Here is a 15,215-nt window from a genome sequence, read left to right on the forward strand (position 1 = left end):
CCCTGTACTGGCCAGCAGCAGCTGCACACATATAGGGTCCCAAAATCAGAATACCTGGCCAAGAGCTTAGAGGGAATAAGGAGGGGGGGATATCAAAAACCCAGATCCCAAACATAAAAATGGTTCACTGCTCCACAAATGCCAGCAAAATGTCATCCTCAAATTAATTCTCTCTCTGCCTGAGAGAGTTGCAAGTCGATATCCAGGGACACACACACATGCATGGAGGCATGTCGAAGCACTCGCACATAAGCATTTTCAACAAGCTGGGGTCAGGACCTTTCCAGAGGACCTACACTACTGTTGTCCGTTAGGCCCAGTTTTTATTACACTCCTGTCTCCTGTGTAATAGCTGTTCATGTTGTTTTTAAATGAAGGGGCAGAAGCTTATAGACAGGAACTCTGGCAAGAGTCACTGCAAGGGTTACATCATTGCACAAGAGCACACACACACACTGTGACTTTCAAAACCTGAATAGCAGAGGCCTTATTTATGAAAGTCTCCTACAAAAAAAACGTATGCACAGGACCAGATCAAATCCAGAGCCGTGATTTATAAAACCACCTTTAAATCAGCACATTACATTCATGTCTCCAACTCTTTGACATATATCAAACTAAAACGTATTCCAATTTTTCTACCCAAAGGTAAGTGTGGCGGATATATTTTCATCTGTTTTGAACTATTCTTTGCAATAACTATCAAATTAAATCTAAATCACTAAGGATTTGATATAACTAAGAATAACAGTGTTTGCTCAGTTTGTGCAAAACAACCGAATAGAGTGCTGCGTTCCAACTTTTGACATCAGTGTCATCAGTCTCCTCACAGCAGGGTATATAGCTTATGATGAGACAGGGAACATCTGACTATAACAATTACCAACCAAAAATTTTTTCCTGTCTCTCTTCCTGTGTCTACCACACCAAGCTCATCACAGGACAACATAAGTGAACTTATGACTCAGGTGAGTCCTAACTTTATCTAACTTCACTCTGTCTTCCAGCGAAAATCAACCAAACACAATGTTGTTTTCCAACAGAAGCTTGTTTCACATTCACACAGCTGCACAAATTCAAACCTGGGGGCCACACAACAACAGTCTCCTTCTGTTGGCCACTGGGAGCTATCCAGTTAAGCTTGTCCTCTTCTATTGGACAATGAAAATGTTGAAGGTTAGGTGCCTTCCTCAAGGGCACATTGTCCATCCATCCATTATCTATACCACTTATCCATACAGGGTCGCTGAGTGGCTGGAGCCAGTTCCAGCTGACTTTGGGCGAGGGCGAGGCACACCCTGGTCAGGAACCCAGTCTTTCACAGGGTAGAGATATATAGACAAACAACCATTCACACTCTCATTCAATTAACCTAGTGTGCATGTCTTTGGACTCTGGGAGGAAGCCAGAGTACCCAAAGGGAACCCATGCAGACACGGGGGAGAACATGCAAACTGCACACAGAAAGGAGTTGGCCCCAAGCCTGGGGTTCAAACCCAGAGCCTTCTGTGTGATAGTGCTAACCACTGCATCACCGTGCCACCCCTGGGCACATTGTGTTTCAGGTAAAGAAGCAAGGTTACTCCTTTGGGCCACCGCTACTAACTAAGCAAAAAGTAGAAATAGGGCAAACCTAGGAATAAAGGAAGCTAGGAATTAGAGGTGACTGGGGTCCTTCTTATGACTCTCTTGCTCTTGACTCTCTGCATTTTTTCTCAAGAGCACTACCATGTGTTTGGTCACTACAACACTACATGGTGGAAATAAAAGCTTGCTCATAATTCTGACAATAGCTATGCAACCCAAATGCTCCTGGAAAATGTTGTTACCATATTTCTTCAGATAGTGGGCGGGACCATTATTTACCTCAACTGCAGAAGGTAACAGGCCTTTATTCGAGGAAGGTTTTTATTTCTAATTCTCTCTGTTTAAGTATAATTGGTCATATTTTGGTAAGAAGCCTTGCTTTGATCCGCTTCCACTTGTCCTATTGAAGTTACTGCATTACGCTGTTAATGCAAACTCAGCACTACTTGTAACCATTTAAAAATAAAAGCCTACTAGTATTTCAGTGGACAACAACCCTCCATTTCTTAACAGGGCTTTTATTGTGAAACATTTGCAGGTATCCTATAAGCAACAACAACCAGACAGGGTTAAAAGACAGCAAAGCAAAGTGGATCAGAATGAATGAATCTAATACTTACAATAAGCAAAACAGCATGATTATATTGAATTTATTTAAGTGGTAGAAATGTACATTATCTCTAACTGGCATGCTCATTATGTGACATGCACCAGAAGTTAGTCCCCCATTTTTTGCGAGGGCCTATCTATCTATGTACTTCTCCCCTACACTGCAAACAAGATATGCTGCAAAAAATTCTAATACTGCTGGTTTAAGTTTTAGTTTAATTGTGTAAGTGTGTTTGTTTGGATCCTGATGTAATAAACATTTATGGTGTTGAGATCTATGAGTTTGTCAAATTTGGTGCAAATACGGATCTGGTGGAAGAAAATGCTAAATCCACACCACATACAGGTTTGTACATATAGACTTCAGTATTTCATTCAACATGCAACTAATACAATTATACATTAACAATAGGTTGTGATATAGCAATGAGACAATTCATACAGCTCTACAGCTGTATGAATTGTCTATAGTATAATGCTAATGTCATCATTTCACCACAGGTAATAAAACCATACAGTTGTCTCATGCAAGGATTAAAGGCAATTAATAAATAAAGCTATAACTGAGAACAAAAGTAGTGTAGGATTGTCTGGTCTTATCAATCATAACTATTACAGAAATATGTGGTGCAGTTTATTATCAAGATGACTGTTAATTAAGATTTAGAGATGCAATACATCATAAATAATACTGCCATGTCTTTAAGAGACATTAAGATGGAAATTTTAACATTTTATCTTTTCTTAAGTTACAAGGTTGTGATTATGATTGTGGCACAAGTAGTTGAAATAACAAATCTTGTATATTAGTAAAGAGAGATTTCCATCTGGCAAAGTATAAATGGAAAAAATATCTGTTACTGTTTTAAAAAACATTAATACATCCTTGTGTTAAGCTGTCACAGTCTGTCAACTCCAGGCATTAAGTGTTAAATCTGTCACTTTAACAAACTGCTCCAATCTCCATGTTGTGTTTTCCAGTGTAAAGCTTGTGGTTACAATTTGGATTAAGGATCGAGTCTTTAAGAAGCTGGGCCCGACGACCTCATGGCAAGACTTTATGCAAGCTATTTGGAACTCTGCATGAGCCTGTCTGTCAGACTAAATGGAAGGCAGCGGGCTGCTGCTTGAGTTGTTTAGTAAAAATAAGTGTGTACTTTGGCCTCTTAACCCACCATCCCGACTTCACAGTGCTCTCCCTAAAACCACTGGGGAAAGTGAGACTACCAATTTGTACATGTAGCATGTTGAGCTGTTCAGCCCTGCTGAAGCATTGCAGCGTGTTACGACAGATACTCACCACATGGGGAGAAGCTGTCTTACTTGTGACCATTTATGCCCAGAGACTTCTTGCCTCTGGAAAACATGCTGTCCTCACTAGCTTAAAAGTAAACAGCATGAATTCTATCAGTGCAACTAGGATTACTGTCTTGCAGTTGTATGCCCAACCAGCCAAGTTGCAGGAAATATGGTCACAATCTCCCCTTCCTGAGTTACAGCATTGAATAAAGGCCATAAGTGTTTACCAGTTATGATGTCAAACCAAAGTTGGCCTTTGAACATTTGCATCTAAAATGTCATCTTCACTTTACTTTTTTATTCATGTTTGAAAATCTAATCAGTTCATCTTTGAGTCCAAATGGACATTTGTGCCAAATTTGAAGGGATTCAGTTGAGGGGTGCACAATATATTGTATTCACAAGGCCAAGGAGTTACTGATATAACGCACTCACAAGAATGGGACAGGCTTTTAAAGTGAAAAATTAAGTGTTACGTTTAACAGCAATCAAATAAAACTACACTTTGAAAGCAATTGGAAATAATTAGTGACTGAAACTAGTATTTCTGTTAAAAAAAAAAAAAAAAAAGGAACTCAGAGCAGCAGAGTGATAATATAAGAAATAACTGTTCACTTCACCTGTCAGGGGACTCGGGATCAAAGCAGGTCTTGAGGACGTCAGTGATCTCCGGGTCACAGCAGTCTCCATCATCGTAGTCATAGTGTATGCTGTTGCACTCCATGTTACAAACCCCATCCTGTCGCTTCCAATTGTAGCAGGGCCCCAGTCGGAGGCAGTCCCCTCCATCATGGCCCGTTCTTGGATGGTCACACTCAGGGTCACACTGGCGATTCCCAATCTTTCCAATTCGACAGTTGCTGAGGATAAACTTCTGTTGGAGGCTGGAGTTTCTGACGTTGTGTACACTCAGATCTAGGGTGATGTTGTAGGGGCGAAAGGCCTCAGTCAGAGCCTGGTGCTGGAGCTGGATCTGGGCTTGCGACACGGTGGGGTTTTCACCATCGTCGTTGGAGAGGTTGACGATCCGGTAGCGAACTCGCTTGGGGGCACGGAGCTGCCAGTTGTTGTTGTAGCCTAAGATGATGTCGACGTTGTCACAGGGTGTCAGGCCGCAGGGTGGTGGAGGGAATGAGGAGACAAGTTCTTCTTCAGGGACAGGAGTGGTGATAATGGTCGGATGAAGGCCAACTTTATATGGAGTCCATAGCTGTTCCACCTACAAGTCAGAAAATTATTTTAAAAACAATAATAAAAAAAGGTCAGGAGCAGAATCCATCAGAATTTCAGTTAACATTTATGCTATTTCCAGTCACTTTTAATACATAACATTTAAATAAGATGAAGACCAAAATAAAATCATCTCAATTCATAATACTATGGAATTGAGACTAGCTTATTTTTGGACAGCCTGAACAACAGACAGGGTAGTATAATAAATACAGCCAATTACATTAGTGAAGTCAGCCCACATCGCCAGGACCGGCTCGATCTTGTCAATTTGAAGTGGCCGCTTCAGCAGGTCCTCATGAGAGTGGGCATTGCCCCACAAAACCACACCCCCTATGTGGCCCCTGAAGCTGGGTCCCTGATCTGATTGGTTGCTGCCGAGGAAGAGGGTTCTGCAGGTAGTCATGAAGGGGCTGTATAGATTCCCTGACTGGAGATTGCTTTCTCCCACCTGAGAGGAAAAGCAGAGAAGAAACAGCCAAGGGGAGAAGAAGGGCAGAAACAAATATCTCTTTATTTCATTATGTTGTGAATATAATTAAAAAAGAATTAATAATAATTATTAATAATAATTAATTAATTAATCCTCTAATCGATAATCAAGGACAATTTCCTAGTTTCAAGAATATCTTAACATTAAGTTACCCAAGTCTTACAGCTGTCAGTGTGGCCATTTGAAGTCATGTGAAAAGCTCTCCATCTGGCTGTCAACACTACCATAGCCTATACATCATCAGGCGCCCTGTACTCTGTCAAAGACCTGCTGTGGCTAGAGCTCCAGAGAGAGGCCTGAGAGAGGAGATGTTAAAGTACAAAGAGATGGTTTTTGGTTCTTAAAATCACAAATATATCTTCTTATGGATATCATAACTTCAAATAAACACCTGAAAAGTGTAAAATATGGGACCTTTAATCCACATACCACTGTATGTAGGCCTACAGGTTAAATATAAAAGTGTTCAGTTTCCCTTACCCCCACTCCCTGAAGAAGAAAAAAAAAGTATTAAAAAAATTAAAAAGATTAAGAAACAAAATATTTTATTTATGTTCTTTAAAGTTCAGTGTGAGAGGTTCTACTGCATTATGCTGTCATTTGCAGTTGCGATGCTCTTCTCTCCTCTGCTGCGGGTGATGGCAGGGAAGCTGCTAGTCCCCAGAGGACGAGCAGCATCTGCCACTGTCACTGTACCTCAGAGATCAAGAAGCTAAAAGTGAAGCAGAGGAAAATAACCAACCCCAAACAAAGTATCAACTAATGTTCAACCATGCACCAAAACCACACACCTTAGCTCCATCAACATACAGGGTCATGTTGTGGCCGTTGTAAGTGGCCATCAGGTGAGTCCAGGCACTGGCTCGGTATCTCTGGTGGCTATAGACAGTGGTAGATTTTACAGCTCGGTCTGTCCGAAGCGTGAAGAAGAACCTTGCGTCTTTGGTGCCGTCAGGTTCCACAGTGCGAATGCCTACTGACCAGCCTTTCTCACTCAGTGAATGGGAACAATTGTCAAATACACCTACACCACAGGGAGAATGGGGAAAAGTAAAATACATTATTGGGAAAGAATATTGATGGAAAACATGCTACTGTTCTGTTTCTGAGTCAAAGAAGAGCAAATTTACAGATAGTCATTGCCCTCAGGAAAATGAATAAATAAACACACTAACAAGCAGTCTGTCAAGGTGATTGCAGTTCTGTGGACAGGATATAGGACTGAGAGAGAGAGAGATGCAGAGTGGCTGAGACACAGATAGAGTGTAAGGCAGAGACAGAGACTAGACAGAGCCAGAAACAGCAGGAGAGAACAGAGAGGGGAAGAAGGACGGAGGTATTTCACTCAGCCAAGGCAAGGCCGTGATGTTTCCATCTGCTGTTGCAACAGACACACACAGATCCACATCTGCAGCCCAGATGTCTAACACTGGGACAGCATAGGGTCAGGGAAACCCTTCACCCTCCTCAATGCTGTATGTGTGTGCATGTGTATACATTTACTTGCGTATATGTGCGTGAGTTTGTAAAGTGCGCACCTATAACGAAATATCCCGAGGGATATTTTTAGGATGTGAGCCAGTTTTATAGTTAAGCATTTAATTCAGTTAAAGAAAGCAGCAGTTAAGAGGCTATAATGAAGCCTGATCCTACGAGTATACTCAGTATTATCAGTTGAATTGGATTATACTGTATACATATCGCCTATTGTACTACCACATGTGATTGATCATGATGAATGAGAAAAGCCATAATAGTGACAATATATTTTTTTTTTTGCAAAAGGAAACAAGGTTTATTGGATAAGTGGTTCTCATGTTGTGAGACATTTGCACAACCCCACATAACATTAAGGCAATCACTCATCTCCATCTTGGCATGATTTGTTAACCATAATCATAATCATAATACTGAGTTCAATTAGACACTGATGTTTTAAAGGGACAACAGAACTAGCTAAAAACACAACACTGACATAATGGAATGCTGTGGGAATGATGCATTTTTGGAGGTCAACCCGGAAGTTAATATCACCCTGGCTGCCACAACACATAGTCAAAGGGATTTTTTCCATTAGCCTTTGAATTATTGCATGAGCTCTGTTACAAAATGAAAGTTTATGATACTTACAAGTTTTGTTCAGCAAGATAATCTTCACAAACAAACACCACTTTTATCATTTTTGAAACCTGAATACGATCGCCAGAAGTAACTAGAATTACCACATTATGGTTGTATGCCTCCATCAACCAGCCACGTTACAGAAAATATGGTCATAATCTCCCCTTCCTGAGTGACAGCACTGAGTAATGGTCAGAAGTGTTTTAACAAAACATTACGATGTCACAGTGAAGTTGACATTTGACCATTTGTATATAAAATGCCACTTCAACTGTCAGCATAATTTCTTCCTATTAGACATTTGTGTTATATTGTGTCATAATTAGCTAATTAATTTGTGAGTTATGGCCAAAAATGTGTTTTGAGAGGTCTCAGTGACCTTGACCTTTGATCTTTGACCACCAAAAACTAATCAGTTCATCCTTGAGTCAAAGTGAACATTTGTGTCAAAAAAGACAGAAATTCCGGACGGCCCGATGGCGGAGTGGTTAGGGCGCGTACCACATGAGCGGGCGACTCCCGACTCCCCACCGGCTTGACTCTTTCCTGCATGTCATTCCCCCTCTCTCTCTGCCCCTTTTCTGTCATTCTCTACTGTCCTGTCAATAAAGGCAAAAAATGCACAAAAAAATATCTGTTGCCACTGCAGAGGCGCAAAATGCTATTCGGATATACATAAAATGCTTTTAGTATATATATAAACTTCACTGTCACCAACACTAAACCCAAGAAACTAAGGTGAGGAGTCTCAGTTTCCAGCCATTCCAAGACATCCTGTGTCCGACAAAAAGTGGTGTTTCTACTACTTTTAATCCACTGGTCCATTTGAGAGGAAGACACCTCTGTGGATAATTTGACTGTTGGTAAAAAACTCCCAAATGTCTGGTTCATAAGTTAGCAGTTAGTTAGTGAGATTAGCTCCCAGCCCTTCCCTGATGTCCTGTCTGTTTGTTTTGGAGAGGAGAGGAGAGGAGAGGAGAGGAAACCTCTGTAGATAATTTAGTTCCAGGGAAAAACCTCCTGAATGACTGACAGTGAAGGAATCCAAACTGGACAGAAGCTTGCAGCAGTTGTTGGTGAAGACAACAACTCCCATGATCCCGCACTATTTCATGACTTCACCCAACGCCGTCTTTTGTCATTGGTTTTATTGAGAGACCCCTAGCAGAAGAAGTGACGTACTGTGCATTTAAGGAGATGTACGAATAGTGTCATCATTACATTGTTTGTCCAGCAGCCTAATCTATACTCTACCATTTACTATATTCAGAAACACATGGTGAAATGTACAAACACAGATTTATAAGATCATCACTGACCATTAGAAGTCAAACTAATGCCAATGTCATGTCTAGCCAAAACAATGGGAGTTTTTCACTTTATTTGTCAAATTCTTTCAGGACACTACAAAGAGAAAGGCCTCGGCCACAAAATGCTGCCCTCACTTAAGGAAGCAATGAGGGGAAAAAAGTAATGTAAGTAAGTAATGGAGTCGGATCTTTGATCAGAGTAAATGTGAGCAGACGTAACAGTTTGTGGTCTCCCTCACTACCTGGGCAGCTGCGGTGCTGCACCATTGCTACACCTCTTCAATTTGTTTGATGTACTGTATGTGTTCTGTCACATGTGCAGCAATGTTCATCTACATGTGATGAGACTGGTTAAGTGAAGGTTTTGTAAGATCAATGAGTCTGCAGCCTCTGTTCAAAATCAGTGGAAACCAACAAACAAGTTAAGTATGAGGAGAGAGACTGAATGAAACACACCCTGGGAATTCTCACAGTTATGTAACCACATATTTAGGCAGAGTCTGGGACTTGAATGAAAAATACCATTTAATTTATTGTGACAAAAAATGGTGGAAAATGTTATTTTCATTAAATACCTCACTGCAGGTTATTGTGGAAGTTTTTAACTCAGTCTAAACTGGGTCTTGAAAGCAGCAGTGTTTTTGTATACAGTTTTGTAAATAAAGAACAGGTATTAATCATCATCATTACCACTGATAATGTTACAATAGTCATAAGCACCTTCATCATAACCAGTCTGGATTTTTTACTGTAGGTAATGTGATCATTCATTATCCTTATCACCATCATTACCAGCAATCAATCAATCATTATAATGATCATATTCATCAGCACCGCAGTGTGATTATCCAACAATCATATTATCTTTGTCAGTAACATTATTCCATCACACCCATCATAACTGTATCATCACTGTCAGTGCAATTATCCAATTATAGTCCATCATAATCATGGCTGTCAGCAGGGGCACAACCAAAGCTGAAAAATGCCAGGATGAAGAGGTTAAGCTATGGAAGGGCGAGGTGGGCAGTGTATTTAGGCCAAGGCGCATGCTATTTGTTGTTGGGGGTTTTTTGCATCTTTAATTTGGTAATTTAATTGCACATGCATTTTTTGGTTATAAATGACATATGACCCTACATTGGGTTCAAATTTTGAGAAAAACTTAAACACCATTCATTGCCATTCATGTATGGGAAATGAAAAATGAACATGGACAGATTATACCAATACGATTCATGGGAAAAGCACAAAAAATAACCTACCAGGCACTAATTTATATAACCCCAGTGAAATGTGTTTCTGAGTTCATATGTGCAAATCCCAGTGCAAAGCAAAAGCAACTGATTCACTCTTAGCCCAACTGATACTGAATTTTAAATGCAAACTGGGGAGGACTTATTACAGTTGAAAAATAAACCCTGAGGGGGGCAAAAAATGTCATTTTTTCCAAATTACCTAATTTGGCATTTCTGTCCTGCAGTTCCTTGTTACTTATTTGTCAACCTATACACCAATACCAATATACTCTATCTGCAATAAGCTAATATCGCCCAATATATATGAGCCTGGCCACTTTATCAGTCCAGCTCTTCTCTGATGCCATTTGTCTTGCATTTGTCCAGCAAGAGCACTTTGCTGTTAGTGGTAGCAGACAACTGTATGACTATCAGTACCATCAGGGATGCAGAAAAAGAGGGAAATTTCCATCACAATTTCCCAGAGCCCAATGTAACATCCTAAAATTTCCCCTTCAGTCTAACACCTTAACATATTAAATCTAGAGTCATAAATCAATCATATAAAACTGAGGAAGGTAGCAAATTCTAACATTTAAGACTCTGAAACCAGAAAATAGAGTATTTGACATTTTTTCTTAATAAATAGATTAAACTATCAATTTATCCATTTCAGTCAGTTGATTAAAAACAATTAATCAACTCACAGTTTCAGCAGTAAGTCTTCATAATATTATCTTGTATTCCTAATCATTGCTGTCACCATGTCTGCAGTATAAACTAGGCTTAAGAGAAAACCCTGGATAAACCCTGTCTGACCTTTACTGTGAAAACCAGCCTCCTGGGACCAGTATCTTTATCCTGGAAACCATTTAACCAGAGTGACACACAGCACAAGGGATTGTTGTTAAAGGAGAAACCCAAATGTTGTTGGGTTAGAAGCTGACAAAAGCTATTTGCAATAACATAGAGCAGAACACGAAAAAAGGAACAGTGAGGAAGCAGCAAGAGGAAAAGTAAAGAAGTTGGAGACTGACGAGCCTCAAAGCAGGAGTCTAACTGAGGCTGTATGTAGGCAGATCACAGCAACAGGAGGATAATATGAATATCCTGAAACAAATGATTAGAAAAAATGAGCAGGCAGACGACCAAGTCCAGAGTTTATGACCAGTAAGTGACTTCAGATACATAGATGAGGCCAGTAAGATTGGAGAAAAACTGTGTTTTCACCCACTGTCGTGGCTGTCAAGGCATCTACTCCAGTGTACTCGGTATGGCCATGAGACTGTGGTTACAGGGGAAACTTTTTGTGAGATGGCACTGATGCGAACATGATCAGTTAACACCCACCTGCTATGAGTGCAGGGTTGCTCTGCCCTCCCTCAGGCTTCACCCAGAGCTCCAGGCTGAACTTGTCTCTCGGCAGCTCCACCCTTGCAGCTGGCTTCATCTTCAGCTGCTCCCGACGCCCGCTGAAGTACAGGGCGGTCATCCATGAAGGGGGCACCCGAGGCACTGGGCTCCCCCACGGAGAGGAGCTGCCGACTGGCAGGCTCGCCGGCGGATCCGCCTCTTCCACCTCCCCAGAGTAGTCCACGGTACCGTCCTCCACAGTCCCGGCCGAGGGCTGCTGGTCTCCAACTTTCTCTTGCAGTCTGTGGAGAACCTGGAGTCCCCTGGAATCTGTTGAGCTGTCGGGGAAAACTTTCTCCCAACTGGAGTTGCCATCTTCATCGTATGGAAGCGTACCGTCGAGGCTACGAGCAGGTCTGGAGTGGGAGTCCCCAGGCGACTGTGCGTGGCCCGAAGAGGAAGCGCTCTGCCCGGCGTCTTCAGGCAGAGACGTCCCGGGCAGCTGCCTGGCGTCTTTACTATCATAATATGGGTCTCTCCTGTCATTTGTGGAGCGTTTCCCATACAGTGGTGCGGGTAATGTCATATATCCGTCCTCCGCTCCCACCGTCACATCCTCTGTGTCGCCCCAGCCTCTCCTCTCCTCGACCCGGTGCACCCCGGTGTCACCCCTGCACCCTCCTGCACAAGCCGCAGGAGCGCTCTCAACAGTGTACAGCTCTGGTGGGCTTGTGTGCGTCCTCAGATGGGCCGCTGGAGGGCGGTGTTGGGACGGGTAGAGAGAGCGGGGCTGTCGTCGGGACCTCCAGATGCTGGAGACGGTGCAGGGTTCACCTGCTAGCCTGGAGAGCTCACGGTCTGCCCGCCGGGCCATGGCGCGTTTGTACCGGCTGAGTGCGTCGGAGCGAACCGGGTTGAGCAGCCACGTGTTGGTGATGAGGACAAGGAAGATAGCCAGTAGTCTGATCAACAACATTTTCTCTGGTTAGGGAAGGCAGCCTACTTTGCAGGGGAGTTGTTTTTTGTTTTTTGTTTTTTTGTTTTTTTTTTTTTTAGAATAAAGGGGGGAAAGATTTTAGTTATCAAAAGTCAGCCCCTGGTTTACAAGTCAGCAGCAAGAGGTGACTGTGATTATTAGATTAATTTGCGCACATTTCCCCAGCAATAAAGAAGCTGCTGTTTAAGTTGGAATTTAAAGTTAACCTATTTTAGTAAACAAATTAGAGTAATCAAATATAAACTATCAGTGCATTCCAAAGGGATCAAACTAATAAAGAAAACGTCACATTCAATGTTTCTCACACGGACTTATTGCGCATTGAGGTTCTTGGTCTATATTTGGTAAATTTGTTTGAATGAATCCTCCTGAAGAATCACAGGAAACATTCAAATCTTCAGCTGAGTTCAGCTAAAGCCTTTGTTGGCGCAGCTGCAGTGGCTCTCCACTCTCCTGCACTTTGCGCGGACCTTCAGAATCGAACCTCTGCGTCTTTTCCATTCATGTTTACTGTCTGCGAAATATCTGCAGCCTCTGGCACTTTGTTTCTGGTACAGGTAGAGAAAAAAAAACTTCTGTTTGTCTTCACTATAGGCTGAGCCCATGAGGTGAAGAAAGAAATTAAAAAACGTCACCAGGCTGATTTTGAATTTTTTGAAATCATAAGAAAAAGATTTATTTTATTACTGAGGAAAGCGGGGGTGCAATTTCCTTATTTCTGATGAATAAATCAGATTTTACTCCATACTGTCTTTGCATGAAGCCTCTTGTGTCTTTTTACCTGACCATTGCGGCATCATTTATGCACCTTGTTCTAAAATATGGCTGCAAGGTGAATCAGAGTAATAAAAAAAACAAAAAAACAAAGTGAACTGCAGAGGCAAAATAAAGCGCAGTGCAAAGTGCCAGCGCTGAAATAGTTACCCTACTTGTTGAGCAGAAGCTTTCATACAAATTTTGAAAAAGAAAAAAAAGATTTTAGTCCATTAAATCATGGTTCGGCATCTGCGTGTCAGCTCCTCCTGGTATTGTTGTGCGTCTGTGAGCGCTTCAGAGAGTGACTTGCTGCTCCTCTGCACCGGTCCATGCAGTAGTTGTAATATCCTCCTCCATTCACTCCTCCATCTCTCTCTCTCTCTCTCTCTCTCTCTCTCTCTCTCTCTCTCGCTCTTTCTCTCAGGCTCTCTGTCGCTCTCTCATTCTCCCGAGTCCAAAGGTTTTTTTTTTTTATCAGGGAGCCCCTGCCCGCCCTGACATCACCGGTAGGGGAAGTGTGGTGGTGGTGTTGGTGGAGGTCCGGATGAGGGAGTAGGGGGTGGGGAGTACGGTTTATTTACGTATTTATTATTCTTATCCTTACCTCATTCGTCCATCCAGCCATCTTGGTGGGTATTCAGAGCCTTGAAGTTAAAGAAAGTGTAAAAACCCTGTGCCAAGTAAAAGACTGACATGCAAATATTATCATCAGCAGCATGAGGTGGTGGGCTCCACAAGGTACACGATCTGCTGTCTTTAAATATAAATCTGAGGTACTTGTACTTCCCATGACTTCCCACTACTCCACTAGAGTTTAGATCCACTTTTTGCTTTACTTTAACATTGTACAAACACAACATAGATCAAATTATGAGACATAATTACCCATTGAACAGTTAATAAATTAGTTAAAATTAACTCCAGCTCAACCACTTGTAACCATACAAGCTGACAATGCTACTTGCACATGAATCAGTAACATAATCTATAATACCATAACAGTCACAGGGGAGCACTTTTCTGAATCAAATGTTGTGGCAAAATGTTGTATATAAAAGAATTTAATATATTCAAAGTTAGTAATCCCCCCCCCCCCTTCCAATGAGAAAAAAATTACTGATGCTTTTATATGCAGCATTTTACTGTCGTAGCGGCAGGTTGTAGCTATTGTAAAGTATGTTGTATATAACAGTACATTGTATTTTATGTGTATGAAAATCCTAATTTACAAAGCAGCCTTTCTTCAAACTGGGTAAAATATTTCATATTTATTCAATATTTATACAATGTAAAAAGTATAAAATCATGTGTAAAGTAAAGTATATGTAAGAACAATTCTTAAGCCCCGCCCCCCCAACACACACACACACACACACACACACACAATCCAAAGTAAAGGGGGTGAACCCCTTTCCCTCCCTTTCCCCCTTCATCCTTTTCTCTTCCTCTTACTCCCTCCCCCCCTCCCTCTGCCTTGTCTTGATCTACCTATCTCACTCACTCATGCTCTGGCTCTCTACAGTGGTACAGCATGGACAGGCACAACATCTGTCTTGCACATGAAAAGGGTTTTTGGCTTTTTATCATCCAAATATGCTACCTGCTTTGTTCTGAAGACTTGTGTTTGTGTGGGCTGAAAAAACAGGGAGAGGAAGTATCAGGTGCGAGGGAGGAGTAAGAGCAGGGGCGACGTAAGGAGAGATGTATGATGGGATATTATATAATAACTGTACAAGTGAAGGTGGAAATACAATTAAATGATATTTTTAATTGTTGTATTTTTTTGATGTATTTACATGAACAAATACAAAAATTTTCTAAAAGGCAAATAACAAAAAAACCCCAATATTCTATATACCACTGTATGTACATATACATAGCATACATGTACTTACATGCATACACACATGCACATATGCAAAAACACAAAAACATTATTTAAGCACATTTTTGATATCGTATATGTATTACAGAGTTCTCTTTAGGATCTTTAGGATAAAAAACCCAAAAAACTCTTAATTCAAGGTCCACTTACACACGTCTGGAGATTTCAACTGCATCAGAGACTTTGCTCAGTGCAAGCAAACTCTGTCCGTTGAAGAAGACTGTAAAATGTGGTTGAACGCTCTCATATGTGGACTTTTCTGAACATTATGTTCTTTTGTCTGATCAGGAATTGTGTGCATGTCTCCATAAAATCTAGCAAAATGTTACATTCACAT

The 15,215-nt window shown here is 41.4% G+C and overlaps 1 protein-coding gene across 1 annotated transcript in view; it reads right to left on the minus strand.

Annotated features, from left to right (window-relative positions):
• The window catches only part of pappa2 (pappalysin 2), a 77,565-nt gene extending 64,256 nt beyond the window's left edge, over positions 1 to 13,309 (minus strand). The window contains exons 1-4 of the mRNA XM_071492040.1: positions 11,238 to 13,309; positions 6,010 to 6,242; positions 4,949 to 5,176; positions 4,116 to 4,714 (exon numbers count right to left, since the gene is read on the minus strand). Of these exons, the coding sequence (XP_071348141.1) occupies positions 4,116 to 4,714; positions 4,949 to 5,176; positions 6,010 to 6,242; positions 11,238 to 12,216 (2,039 nt within the window). The 5' untranslated portion in view covers positions 12,217 to 13,309. The remainder of the gene's footprint in view (positions 1 to 4,115; positions 4,715 to 4,948; positions 5,177 to 6,009; positions 6,243 to 11,237) is intronic.
• Between the last annotated feature and the right edge of the window lie 1,906 nt (positions 13,310 to 15,215).

This window comes from Trachinotus anak, unplaced genomic scaffold (genome assembly GCF_046630095.1).
Source record: "Trachinotus anak isolate AG129_WGS33_773 ecotype Australia unplaced genomic scaffold, CSIRO_AGI_Tana_v1 ptg000012l, whole genome shotgun sequence".
Classification (NCBI taxonomy): Eukaryota; Metazoa; Chordata; class Actinopteri; order Carangiformes; family Carangidae; genus Trachinotus; species Trachinotus anak.